The sequence below is a fragment of the Pteropus medius genome, unplaced genomic scaffold, assembly GCF_902729225.1.
Source record: "Pteropus medius unplaced genomic scaffold, Ma_sr-lr_union100, whole genome shotgun sequence".
Taxonomy (NCBI): domain Eukaryota; kingdom Metazoa; phylum Chordata; class Mammalia; order Chiroptera; family Pteropodidae; genus Pteropus; species Pteropus medius.
The window spans coordinates 2,602,768-2,616,563 of record NW_024342475.1 but is presented as its reverse complement, the minus strand read 5'-3'; the positions used below and the strand labels follow the sequence as shown (position 1 = coordinate 2,616,563).

The following is a 13,796-nucleotide window of genomic DNA, read 5'->3' as shown; positions in this document are numbered from 1 at the left end:
CTTACCTTTTATGGACTTGTAACTCATTTTCCCCGATTCTTTTTCCTCCTGCCTTTACAAAAGCATGTCAGGAAGGCCAGCTTCTGAACCTCCCACCCCCTCACTTTCATTCCCCCACATTTTCTCTTTTGCCGAGTCTCTTCACCCTGGTTCTCCCTTGCTCGAAGTCGGCAATCATTCTTTAAACAGTACATTCTGTCAGAGATATCTTGGAAAGTTCAGCTAGTTGAGTTTCTCTCCCTTCCCAGGTTAGGAAAATGTGAGTAGGTTGTGCAGTAACCTGTCCATAGGGGCCAGTGCTCAGAGGTAGGTTGGCCCTCAGCAGGCCTGTGCTTGCACGTCATCCTTCCCCTTCCTTCTGGGTTTGGATTGGGAAATAGTAGACTTTGGGACATTATATTACCTGGTTTGTCTAGGGTGGGCCTGGTTTATGCTGACTGTCCCAGACTAATTTCTGATAGAGCTCTCATTCTCTCAAAGTGACCCAGTGTGGCTGGCGAGTCCTGTGTGTCCTGTAGTGACTGCCACGTGCAGTTGGCTTGTTTTCCTTCTAGTCTCAACTTCTTGTCTTTGTGCTACTCCTGTGTTCAGAGCCTTCTTAAATCAGTTGGTTTTCCTTTTCCTTCAGGTTTTTCTTCAAATTGTACCTTGTGTGAGATGATATCCAGTACTAGCCAGTGTTAAAAAAAGAAAACGAGCCTGAAGTCTTCGTTAGTAGGTTTGGTATCAGCTGGGTTAGTGATGTGGCGCTCTTTTGTTTATAAAGATAATTCTAACTCTCTGGGTTATATGATTCCAGGTGTTCCTCCAATAGAGGAATAGGATGTATGTGCTTTTGGGAGAAACTAGAGGAAGAAGTAGAGGCCATGCCTAAGAGCTTCTCATGTCTTTTTGCCCTGAAGACATTTCTTGACCACTACATTGAGTTTTGTAGGCAGAGATTGTCAGTGATGCCTCATGCTCCCTACTTGAATGGGAAAAGTTAGTTTAGCCTCTGAAGAAAAAAATAGTATTTATGCTGATACTTTTAGGAAGATTATAGCAGTGCCCTGCTTTGATTGATTCATGGAGAATGATATATTCTTGGCTAGAGTCTTTTTGATACTTAGTACTTTTTCCTGACAAAGGAAGTTGTTAGATTTGGGGTGATTCTGCCATGTCTGTACTTGAATATTTTTTTTTTTAAAACATCTCTCTGTAATTGTACTTATGGATTACACTCATCACCCTGAATTTTATAACATTTTTTTTCCTTTAAAATAGTTTAATTTCCTGCTTTTTTGGTGGGGTCTTGGTAGAGAAAGCTACAACCTTCTTTTGACACTCCTACTTTTGCTGACAGCACTGCTTAGATTTTGTGATATATTTAAAAATGGGTTCAGGTGAGGTTGGCTATGATTCTCACTCAGTTATTAGTGGAAATAGGCATTGGATAGTTCAGTGTCAGGCAGACAGAGGAGTGATAATTCTGGGGAAGTGTTCCCAAATGGGAGTGGCTGTTCTCGTACTGGGTAGCAGGTACAGCTTACACATCCACAACCTTAAAGAGACCTGACTGCACGTGGCTGAAGGCTGTATTTCCCCTTATGAGCCTCAGGGTGGCGAAAGAGTCCATGGTGTTGAGGCTGAAAGGTGAGTGGGAGCAGAGGTCTGTCAGAATCAGCAGCTTCAAGGGTGGGCATTCTGGATGGGAACCTTAGTGTTTTGACATGGGATAAGGCAGTCTCCCGTTGGAATGTGAGCTGGAATCTTGCTGATGTACATCAGTGGAGATTGGTGTCAGAGTGTGTGTGCAGTTTGTGTGGTGCACGGTGTGGTATGTGCTGCAGTAGCTGTGGTATGTGAAGTGTGTGCGCGTGCTACAGAAACTGCTTGATGTGCACGCTGTGTGGTGTGGAGACTTGTGGCCCTTTCTCTGGACGGTCTTGAGCTCCTACAGTGGAGGAAGCTTTTTTTTTCTTGGTAGTTTTGTTTTGTATTTTAGAAAATAAGAGTTTTCCTTGGTAGAACATAGTTGTTGATGTGTCAGTTTTTACAAGAGACCTTAAGGCTTGATGTGCAAGAGTCAGAATATTTTTAAATTTTGTTTCTTTTTGAACATGAGGCATTTGCACATTGCCACTTGTTATCCTCATCATTGTCATCTCAATATCCTGTCTGTTCCTCATTCCCATTTTAAAGATGAGAAACCTGAGGCCCAGAGGGCTTCACGAAGTTGTGTAAGGCCAACCAGGAGGGAGTAGCCTTCAAGTTAAGGGTTATCTTGTCTCACAGAACTGTATTGCTTCTTTCTTACCACATGCCTTGTAGTGTTAGATCACCCTTACCTCTCTCCCCCATAGAGGCTTGAGAGAGTTCTTAGAAAGTATTTTTATGTCCCCTTTGAATACTGTGGGCCTTTTATATCCTGGTTTCTGTATGGTTTGTATTTGTTGTATTTCATGTAGTACTGATTCTATTAAAAGTAAAATCTTAAAAATAAACTAATATAATTTAATATGAGTTTTTTTGGGGGAAAACTGGTAAGATATATATTTTTGAGAACATCGGATGATTCTACTGCACATTTAATTCACTTAATGTGAAAGTAAGGGCGAGTTTTTGGTAATACATTTTTCAACTGGATAGATTCTAAGATCTATAGGGTATTGAGTGTTCTCTCAACGTGTTTATGAAGGGTGGGTGTGAGGAGTGAGCATGTCTAGAGTGAAGATTCAGGATACCTTATCTCTCTGGGGAGGTGCTTCTCACATTTGGCCACTCGGAATCACCTGGAGAGTATTACATGTTGATTCTGGGTCCCTTCCGTAGAGATTCTAATTAAATTGGTCTGGGACATGGCTTGAGTATCTTGATTCTAAAGTTCTAGGAGATCCTAATGTGCAGCCGAGCGCCTTCTGAGAACCACTCTCTCAGTGCCACCCAAAGAAAAGGGACCACAGTATTTGTTGCCTTCCCTTCTTGCTCCTTACTCCAGTCAAGGGTGAGAGTGTTCTGTTGTTAGAGCACCAGTGGTTAGATGGTGAGGTGGACCAGGCTGGGAGGGCTTTTATCTCCTTAAGCACTGAGTGAGTGTCCCAGGGAACAATTTAGTGTGCTAAATGTCCTGGTCGTTCTCAGACACAGACTGACTTATTTTTGCAGAGATATTTTTATCAAAATTCTAATGAGATGTCTCTCTTGTTCTCATAGTACAAAAATTCTGTGTACCCTAAGATTTTTCTGGTTTTGCTTTTTGTTGAATAGATTTCGATTTTAGGGCATAGTCTAATATATTTCTCTGGAGAAGTACTTTACTCAAAACATTTTAATTGCTTCAGAATATGTGTTATTTTTTTCCCTCTCAATGGCAAGCATTTGTCTCATTTCATTGTGTAGCTTCCTGTTAAGATATGTAGGGTATATGTGAATTCACTTAGTTCTGACGTCACATTGAATTCTATTGGTGGGCACTTTTCGCCAACCAGACGCTTCCTGGTGTTGGTGTCCAAGTAAGAGAGATATATAGTTCAGGAATAACAGGAAACTTCAGTTTTCAACATCCTGTTTTTCTGGGCTTTGTGACTCGCCGCCTTACCACAATGAAGGTTAGTGGACATTTTATATATATTTCTTTTTGTAGAATATCACGGTTTTAATTTTCCAAGCTCTAGAATTAGAACTTTAGAGCTGAAAGACAGACATGCAGATTACCTGTTCCAGCATTTTACAAGTAAGGGAACTTTCATGTTCTCTATATAAGGAAACCGAGGCCTAGTGAGGTTAATACTTTTAATTATTTAAAAAAATGCAACTAACACATTAAAAAATGTATGTGTATATATCAGCTTAAGTAATGCTCTTATTTGATTTAGAATTTCTTCTTAAGTAATAGTTAACACAACAAATGAATTAAATTCTGTATTATAAAGTGATTCTTAAGACTGTTTTCAGGGGTACTTTTTATAGGAAGGATTTGGCATCATGAATTTGTACTTCAACTATTTGAGAAATGCATCATTAACTTTATACACAATGCTTAGATGTATTCATATTGCTTAAGTCTTCTGGCTCCATTTAGTTTCCTTTTTCAGTTTTTGGAAAAGTGAGCTTCAGCTCCTCTCTGCACTCTGATTTGATTGCCTCCCTGAAGTTTTTCAGCATCTGGATTTTCCCCCTTTTTTTTGTTTATTCATATTTAATTATACCTTATAATTTTTACTCATTATTTCGGAAATTAAATGCAGAAGATCATTAACTGAAGATGATTTTTTGAAGAAGATAGCAATACTTCAGATTTGCACTAGTTCTTAGGTGCTCTTTGTGTGAGTGTCACTCATAGTGACATTTAGTGCAGCTAAATGGTGGATGAGTGGATGGATTGGTGCATTTATCCATTTAGCAAACATTTGAGTTTTTACTGTGCCGACTGTTTTGCTAGATGTTTGGTGTTGTAAAATCTGCTTTTGTAGATTTTACAGTCTGAGGTGGCATATACACATTGAATATAAAATTATCTTTGTTTTTGAATGAATGTACTGGTGGAGCCTGATTAGGGGACCTGAGTATGGTGAAGGAAGCGAGGCTAGGAGAAGTCAGATGAATTCAAGTTCAATGGGAAAGAGGGTGGCGGCAGGGAGGCAGGAAGTTGGGGGGGGTGATTCCTGGCAGGACCTGTGAGATGGAGGAACTGACTAAATGAGGAGAGAGGTGGCAGGCAACTGGGAGAGGAAGTCGAGGCCCTCTCTGCTGATATTCCTGGGTGACTCGTCATGTTTATTTTTGTCCCAGTGAGAGAAACTTTTGAAGTATGTTAATTTATATTTCGGTATCTAAATATTATATCTTGTTATAAAAATTTGAAAGAAGTTTTAAATATTTTTCTGGCACAGAGTTGTAGATAATTCGACTATTAAAATTTCTTTTTTGGGGGGGTTATTTGGTGATCAAAAGATATATATATATGTATATATATATATTGTAGTCTTCAGATAGTATTTGGCAATGAGATCTGTGTTTTAACGTGTGTACACGCACATTGTAGACTTAGCTGTAAGGTATCCAAGCAAGCTGATGGCGCTTTTTTCAGCTTGTGTGTGCATATGCGCGTGTACAAGCTGGGACTATTTCCATCTTTCCCCATTTCTCTAGGTGGTGGAGATTGGAGAAAAGGCAGATTAGATAGTCCTGGTCTGGCCTCAGCACTCTGCCCTGAGAGTGGAGTGTCCCCTGCTGCCCCACTTCCCCAGACTACCTGCCTTCATTTTGGAATCTGCATCTCCTGTCTTCCCTTCCTTTTATTCTCATATCCATTCTGATGTCTGCGGATTTCTCAAAGCTGCTGTTAGCTTTGGAAGCTACCGAAACTAGGAGAGGAAATCTGTAGTATGCATGCCCTGCTGTCTCTGCTTTAATCTAAGGCGAGAAAGATTGTGAAATCACTCCAGCATTCACTGAGTGCTACCAGAATTAGCTCCCTAACCTGGGAAGGGCTCCCACATTAGGTTATAAAGGAGGATGGGGAGTTGTTCTCAGGCTGAGGATTAAGGTGGCCTAAATGGGATTCTGAATGGACCTCCTACTCTTATACCACAAGCTGAGCTCACTGGTCCTGGTTTGTGCCTCATCTTTAGGATATCATCTGTAAATCCTACACATGGCCCTCTCGTTGCTGTGAGAACTTTATCTTACATCCAACACAAGACTCTACTAATTTTGCTTATTTAATTTTTCCTTTCAGACGTTTGATGCAAACGATTTGTATCAGGGGCAGAATTTTAACAAGGTCCTCAGTTCCTTAGTGACTCTAAATAAAGTAACAGCAGGTAAGACCTTTTTCAGTTGAACTCAAGGGGGCGGGAAGACAACAGGGCAAAAACCTTTGCTTTTCTATTAGCAAGGCAAAAATGAGCATTATTGAATTAAAAAAATCAGCTTGTATTGCATTACATTTTTGTTGTCACTTTTGCTGTAATTTTTTTTTTCCTTATTGGATCAGAATTTCCCATTTTAAGTCCTCAGATGGATATCGGGTGTTTTCTTTTCTGTGGGCAGAGTGATCTCTACCTGAAAGTATAGCAGTGGAGAAACATCTTGTTCATATGGCTACACTCATGGGCTGTCTTGGAGCTAGAAGCACCTTTCTCTGGGATTTTTATTAAAAATTAGTATTTTTACACTGATTAAAACTCATATTTATTAGCAGATCTAGTGAGTGTTTTTGAGGTGTGATCATAACAATGGAGTAACCAATGGGTTGGCCTTTAAAGTAAATACTTACTTAGGCCAGGTTTCCTGAGGGCTATAAGGCACTTAGGGTACTCAGTTTACAGTGTTTTGAGCCCCAGTCATATCATAGGGAGGGGTGATTGAAGGCAGAGACACAGTGTGCTCCTCTGTGGGCTCCCAGACCGCAGGGAGGCAAGGAAAGGTTCTGAGCAGACTCCTCTAGGGGAGGCTATGCCAGTCCCATGAGCCCCGAGAAGTTCTGTCTGGGAGAGCCGTGTGGATCAAAAAGGATTTAGTAGCTCTTTTATTTTAAAGTCATTTTTATTTTTCTATTTACCTTTACAGATTTTAGTTTCAGATTTATAGGGGAAAGTTAGACTTTGATATGTCTCTTTCGATCAGAAACCGCTTGTTTATTTTGTCATTGTCTCTTCCCATTTTTGTTCTGGCCCTTCTGATGGGGTGTACTTACCTCATTGTGTCCGGGAGAAACTGAGTCAGAACATTTTAGGCTACAGTCCTGTCAAAGGGGTCCTCCGTCCTCAGGGACCATCCCTGGTGCCCGCTCACAGCACTCTTTTGCTGGGTGGCCATCCAGGGACTGTCCCACTGCCTGTGCTTCAAGAACAGCTGGAAATCTGGGTTTTCCTATGATATCCTCAGACTGAAGTAGTTGACAAATATATCAAAATTTTATGCTTGTAAGCCAATCCAAATGGTTCTGCCAGAAAAATAGATCTGGAGACCATCAGTTTAAGGATATATTTATAGAAGGCTCCCCATGTAGCTTTTAGGAAGTTGCTAGGCACATGTATCTCAGAATAGTGATTTCCTTAGGAAATTTTTCATGTCCTCAGTTTTTTAAAAAAATTACTTTTAAGAAGTGGGTTGCTAATGTTTACTTATTGGTTGGCCTAAGTGGAGTGTCTAATCATGAAGACTCTAGAGAGAGAACTAAGCCCTTTAATACTTGTTTGCTTTGATCCTTTCAACAACTTTATGAGGTGAGTAAAGCATGGGCTACCTTCATTTTGAGGAAAAAATCCTCAGAAGGGTCTCTGGCTGAAAAATACAAGGGGATTTTCTGTTGCTTTTAAATAAGGGTCTTTTGTTGCCAAATAATTCTTACTGCTTATTGTGTGAAGTGTGATCCTGAAGAAGTGGGCGTGCAGTGATGTCTTGGGAATGAGACCTGGGTGGTACTCTAAGTATTTGAATTTGAGAGGCTTATTTTTTCCAGACGAAGGGAAACTATTAAAAACAACAGAACATTTCACAAATTTGAAAATTAACCTAGAGAAGAACTGATAAATAGTTGTCTTCAGTTAATTTCTGGAAAGGTGATTGGGGAATGAGTGCAAGTCATTTCTGTAGCAGATAGAATCTGTACTTTGTTTACTGCATAAATGGCTTGCTTTGTTGGCGGTCTGCGGTGTGTCCCTTGGTGGCTGCCCCATTTTAGAGTCTGGTGTGCAGTGAGGGTACGTGGTATCAGGCATCTCAGCTCCTTTTCTCTGTTCACGACCTTTTCAGACATTGGACTGGGAAGTGACTCTGTGTGTGCCCGGCCCTCATCTCATCGGATAAAGTCTTTTGACTCCCTGGGATCCCAGCCTTCACACAGTCGGACTTCAAAATTGTTCCAGGGCCAGTATCGAAGTTTGGTAAGTTTGAGAGAGTTGGTTATTGAAATTGGAATGTGTTGGGGAAATGAATGCGTGTAGGTGTATCAGGAACAACGCACGTGCCTCTGTTAAGAGTTGCAGAGCGAGGGGCGGTTTGACTTTGCTCAGGTTTGGCGTTTGCTCATCACCAAATTAATCGGATGCTATGCTTAATGACTGCTTTTGAGAAACTTGTGTATTTTGAGGGTTACATTTTAAGATTCATCTGTATCTACAGAGATGTGTGCTTTAAATAGTTCCCTGATCACTTGCATAGTATTTTCTCATCTGCTATGTACAGATGTACAGAACTGTGGGAATAAGAAATATATACATGTAAAAATACTTAGCTGTATAAAGAAGAAATAGCTAAAAGCTAAAAAATCTAAAGGTGGGTTTTCTCTTTATGAAAGCATAACTTAGAGTGCTTTACCGAGTCAGGATGTAGTATATGAAGGGACTCCCTTGAGTAATGAGATGGGTAAGAAACTTAGATTAACAGTCATCCTGGAAAATGAAGAAAAACCCATTTATAAATTGTCAGGATAGAGGCTCTGAACAAAGAAGAACATAGGATTAACAGTGAAATTGGAACTGAAAATTAAGTGTAATACTGAATGGAGAAAGTGTGGAAAGGGGCCATCAAGTCAGCTGACAAGGATGAGGCAGCTCTGATTGTCATTGTGAAAACATGCTGAGCCCTCTTTTGAGCTAATGGGTGATTGGCACTTAGTTTGATCAGCAAGTGATGTGACTTTGTTTTCATGTAACATTTTAGTAAATTATTTTGTTAGAAGCATGATCTTGTCACACAAATTTGAAGAGAAGTCAATTCTTTTAGTTTTCAGAGAACTGCAGCTTTCTGCTTTAACACAGGAATATTGTTAAGTAAGCTAATGGTAATCCTAAAGAAATAAAAATTAATTTGGTTAGGGGTGTATTTTGTAGAGTGAAATAAATTTGAGTTTAGTTCACGAAGCAGTATTAAAAACAAAGTTACAGAGGAATATAGTTTTTATGTGTTCTGAAATTTTTGAACTCAAGCTGATTGTGTTTATCTTTGACTGTTTTTCCTCTTAGAGGAGTCCTCTTATCCTGTTTCGGATTTTGTATACAATATAACATGCATTGAGTCGTTTTGCTATGTGCCAGACATTATTCTAGGTGCTTTACCTGGACTAAAATAACCCTCATAATGAGTATGTGAGGTGTAGGGTTTAATGGTAGAGGAATTTTGCAGAGTATTGGGAATGTTATGATTCCAAATTAAAAAAAAAATACACAAACCACTTGAAAAATATTTTAAATTAGCTTTGTTAAATACATGAGCAAAATGTAAGAGAAATCAGTGAACTTTGGGTAAAGAAATACTTGCTGTGGTGTTTTCATCTTTATTTTTGTTTATTTTTGACTAAATGAGGACTGGATTGCAAATGTAGAATTTGAAGTAAAGGTAAATGTCATGTGGGTAATGAATGTTACCGAGATCACAATAAGTGTAGGATTAATTTTTCATTAGAGAAATTTTTTTAAGTTACACTAGAAATGAAAAGACCTCAGCTGTATCACCTGTCTTTGTGTCTATGATTGGTAAACACAGCTGCTAGTGAAATGAACATGGCGAGACTTCTCTTACCATGCTGGGTAAGAATAAGTATTTGCCCTTATTTTTCTGTATGTATTGTTAATAGTACTTTGAAGTGATTTTCTTGGATTAAAAATAATTTATAATGAAACGAGTGGCAAAATGTTTATTTAAAGCTGGGTGATGGGCACATGGAGGAGGTATACCTATCATTCTCTACTTTCATGTTAAGAAATTTTCCATAATAAAAACAATTAAGCTAAAAAAGCAACTTATAGTTTCTTGAACATTAATTTTGTGATCTCATTAAATTTCAGAGCCTAATTTTGAAATTGTGTAAGGCACTACCATCCCCAAAGTAAGGATCAGTATTTTCAGGGTGCAGTTGTAATTGCTTGCATCTCTGTTTAAGAATGTCTTCCCTAACTACTACCTTGGTGCTGGTTGTCTGCATAATCTTGTGTCTGTGTCTGTGAACTCATCATCTATCTGTTCTGGGACAGATTTTTCTGCCTATAGTAGAGGCAGATTTGAATAATTCTGGTGTTTTGTTTGCACTGAAGTAGAACTTTTAACTTTTTTACCATGGCGCTTCTCAGTTGCTTTCTATTTCTTTCTTGGGTGATTTCTTAACTTCTTTTTAATATCCTGTTCTAAATCGAGCTCTTTATCTGACCCTGTGCTCTGAATGTACCTCTCACTCCCAGAAAGTGACTCCATAATTGAATGAGAGGGGGAGACTCAAGCTCTTGACTTGGGTCATAGTTTTTCTCATATTTAAGGTTGACTTCCTCCTCTTTTATTGTTAAATGACTTTTATTGAATACATTTGGGATTTCTCATGTCCCTGCTGTACCCCAGGTCTTCATTTGTTGACTCCTAATAAGTATGACCTGGGGCTTCTGAGGTTTTCCTCAAAGTTTGGGAGAATATTTGTGAGGTTGTTGCTGTCATCATCTTTAACTTATAGGAGAAGAGACCTGAGCCCTTAAAGCATTTCCTCTCCTGCGGTCCCTACTGCCTCCTTCGGGCCAGCACTGGTTATTGAGTTCACAAAATTTATTTCCAAGCCATGCAAGGTATATTAAAATGTATCATGTTTTTAAAAAATCTTTTCAGTTCCTCTGTACCATTAACAAAGTATACCATATTTAATCAATTCTAAGAAACTACTTAAGCGTTTCTTCTGTAAATGAGATTATAGTACTTTTAAGGAATGGAGGAGAGAATGGAGTTTGTGTTAAGGCAGCACACCAGGATATCTTGGTTCTGGATTATTGGGATAATTTCAGAACTCTAGGTAAAATAAAGTACTTGATTAAGTTATAGATGCATAATTTTGATGGGTGGTGCATTGACTATAAGAATCAGAAAGAGGCCATTAAGAACAAATGTGATGGGTATAGATTACTGTTTCCAGAGGAAGTACTGTATGTACATGTACCCTATCTTGGGGTGGGGATACTTTTTCTCTCTTCAATTTTCTCCCATCATTAAATTTTACTGCCATGTAACACACATGTAGAAAAGTGTATGTATCTTAAGCAAGCAGCTTGATGAATTTTCACAAGTCGAAAATTCCTGTGTAAGCACCCAGATCAAGAGACAGAGTATAGGCAGCCATTTAAAATGTCCGATTCCACAGATTTCCATGATATTGCTCTAAAGAGTGCTGTTTAGACTGGCGCTGCCTGCCTTTGTTGTGTCTGTCTTTCCCAAGTGCATCTGCTGCCCTGGTTTCTAATAGTAAAGATGAGTTTTACCTGTTTTGTGTTTTAAATAAATGGATTCCACAGCATATACTCATTTTATGACTGGCTTTTTTTGCTCAGCCTGTTATATTTTAGACTGTTGTGGAGTATCAGGTCGAGCCCAGACTGATGACAAGGTATAATTTCAGGAGAGCTTTTTAAATACATCCTTCCCGGCTTCCTGTGACACGAACGACAGTGACTAGAGTGCTCCTTACGTAGCCATTGTGATGTTAGACTGAAACTGGTATTGCCCAGTCATTGGAGTACAACTCTTTGTAGTACACCCTTTTTTCAGCCTGTCTTTGACATTTTGACCTCTAAACAGCACTCTTTAGAGCAATATCATGGAAATCTGTGGAATCGGACATTTTAAATGGCTGCCTATACTCTGTGCCCTTTTCTTTTTTTTTTACCTGTCCTCTCAGACATCTCCTTGTCCTTTGTGGAGTTCTTGTTTCTGAAGGAGCGAAGGTGTCAGTGGTATTTGCCTAACCTGTGCCTTGAATGTAGAGAATTCATGAGTGTAGGGAGAATGTAGTTTACCTCATTTATAAGGTCCTGACAAGATACCACCAGACCTCAACTTATATTCAGACTTGTGTGCAGAGAGGGCCTCAGTGCTGGTTGCTGAGCTGAGGTGGACGGGCTGGCAGTAGGATCACCCCAGAGGCAGTTTGACCTCCTTAGGGGCCTGTTCTGCGAGTTAGTTATGTGTCATTCTGTTGTGGGAATTTGTCAGCAGGATTGGCTGTGTGCATGTTTTACACAAAGCCAGGATAAGTCGCAGAGGAGAATGTAATGAAGATCATAGTAGACAGTTGATGAGTGAGGACAGTGGTTTGCAGACAGAGAGAACTTGATACAGCATAGTAAGCTGGATAATAGTTCACTGAACCCAGAGCAAGGACAACATGTGTCATTTTTCCAAATGTGAGCTTCACTTGGATTGGCAAGCTTTATTCTACCCCTCACCATTCAAGTATGCCAGTAAGCATCGTATGTGAGGTAACAGTGATCCGCGCGAGCTTTCATTGCCAAATGTCAAAGAGCTATTTCTTTATTGACTATTCTAAGTATTAAATATTAAGTATGCGTTGTTTAATTTATTAGAGAAATATTTATTGTATTAATTTGAATTATTAAATATAATATGTGATAGTCAATGTATAAACATTGTATAAACAATGTATAGGTAAATAAGCATTAAATATTTTAGGAATTATATCAGCTCTTCTTGAAGATTTGCCTTACCACTGTATTTGTGTTTTATCTTTTTTAGTAATACATGCACCTAGTTTAAAGAGTCAGGCAATTCTCTAAGACTTGCTATTAGGGAAGAATCTGTACAGATAACCATTTTCCATTTTTTTCTGGATTCTTTAGGTATTTGTGTGTCTCTAAATAAAATGCTTATACTAAGCTTGATTTTTTTTTTTTTTTAAACTTGAAATGTTATCAGTGTGGACATCACACAGTGGAAGAGGGGAGTTAGGGCTCTTCCACTGCCCCTAGGTCCCTTACCTGCACAAATGCTTTTTGTCTCTTCTTCCTCCTGAGCTCCATGGTGGATTCCATATGGTCTGTGTGTAGTGTTACAACCCATAATGGAGACATGGTGTGCTGTGACGGTCCTTCCTTTCCTAACATTTTGTTTTCTGGAATTAATAATTGTTGCTTGTTTATTTTTTTGCGTATCTTTTGCAGATTGCAGTCCTAGTCTTTTGCTCCTTTCTAAGACTCTCTTCTTGTTTATTCAGATTGTTAGGATTTTTCACTTTCCTCTTTCTAAGGAACTTGAAGTCTTCTTTCTGTCCCACTTCTATCACTTGGTTGTCAGCAAGGCTGTTGCTGGCTTCTGTCTGAAGTTTTCTTCTTTATCATCCTGCAGATGCCCTGTGACCTGAGTAATCTCCTGTACCTCTTTCTCTCCATCATTCTTTTTTTCTTGGTAATCCTGTTTTGAAGGAGCTCAACTTTCACTAACTTCTTGAGAATGGGTGCATGGGATGTAAAGTTTTTGAGATCTTGAATATTCTTTTATCCTAATAAGATTTTTTTCTTTTTTGTCTTGAGTTTTCTGAAGTTTAATTATGTGACTTGGTCTGGATTTTTTTAGGCTTATCCTGTTTGGAGTTCACACAACTTCATGAATCTGTATGTTTGTGCCTTTTGCCTGTTTAGGACATTGTCAGTCATATTTCTATACCACTTTTTAGTGCTGCCCTCTTTCTCCTTTAGGACTCTGATGATACTTTGTTATTTCCCACAAGTCCCTGGGGCTCTCATCATTTTTTTCACTCATCAGTTTGAGTAAATTTTATAAGTTCTCGTTTTCTGAGATTTCCTATTTTATCTATTTTAAGAGAATTTGAAATTGCTTTTTGAAGTCTTTTGATGATGAAAACCTTTTCTGATGATCCCAGCATCTGCTTCATCTGGCTGTTGGTATCGGTGTCTTTTCTCATTCAAACTGTGAGGTTCTTGGAATGAAGAGTATTTTTGATTGCATCCTGGACACTTAGGAAAGTATGTTAAGAGGTGCTGGATCCTACTTAAATTTTGTATCTTAGTAGGCCTGGTTGGGTT

At 38.9% G+C, this 13,796-nt stretch overlaps 1 protein-coding gene across 5 annotated transcripts in view; it reads left to right on the top strand.

Moving 5' to 3' along the window:
- Positions 1 to 13,796, top strand: part of ARHGEF7 (Rho guanine nucleotide exchange factor 7) — a 128,815-nt gene that overhangs the window by 44,546 nt on the left and 70,473 nt on the right. For 4 of the 5 annotated variants that reach the window (XM_039866261.1, XM_039866266.1, XM_039866263.1 and 1 more), the window contains exons 3-4: positions 5,720 to 5,804; positions 7,741 to 7,871. In XM_039866261.1, the coding sequence (XP_039722195.1) occupies positions 5,720 to 5,804; positions 7,741 to 7,871 (216 nt within the window). Of the gene's footprint in view, positions 1 to 3,534; positions 3,588 to 5,719; positions 5,805 to 7,740; positions 7,872 to 13,796 lie in introns of those variants that run through there. The other variant, XM_039866262.1, reaches the window with a different exon arrangement.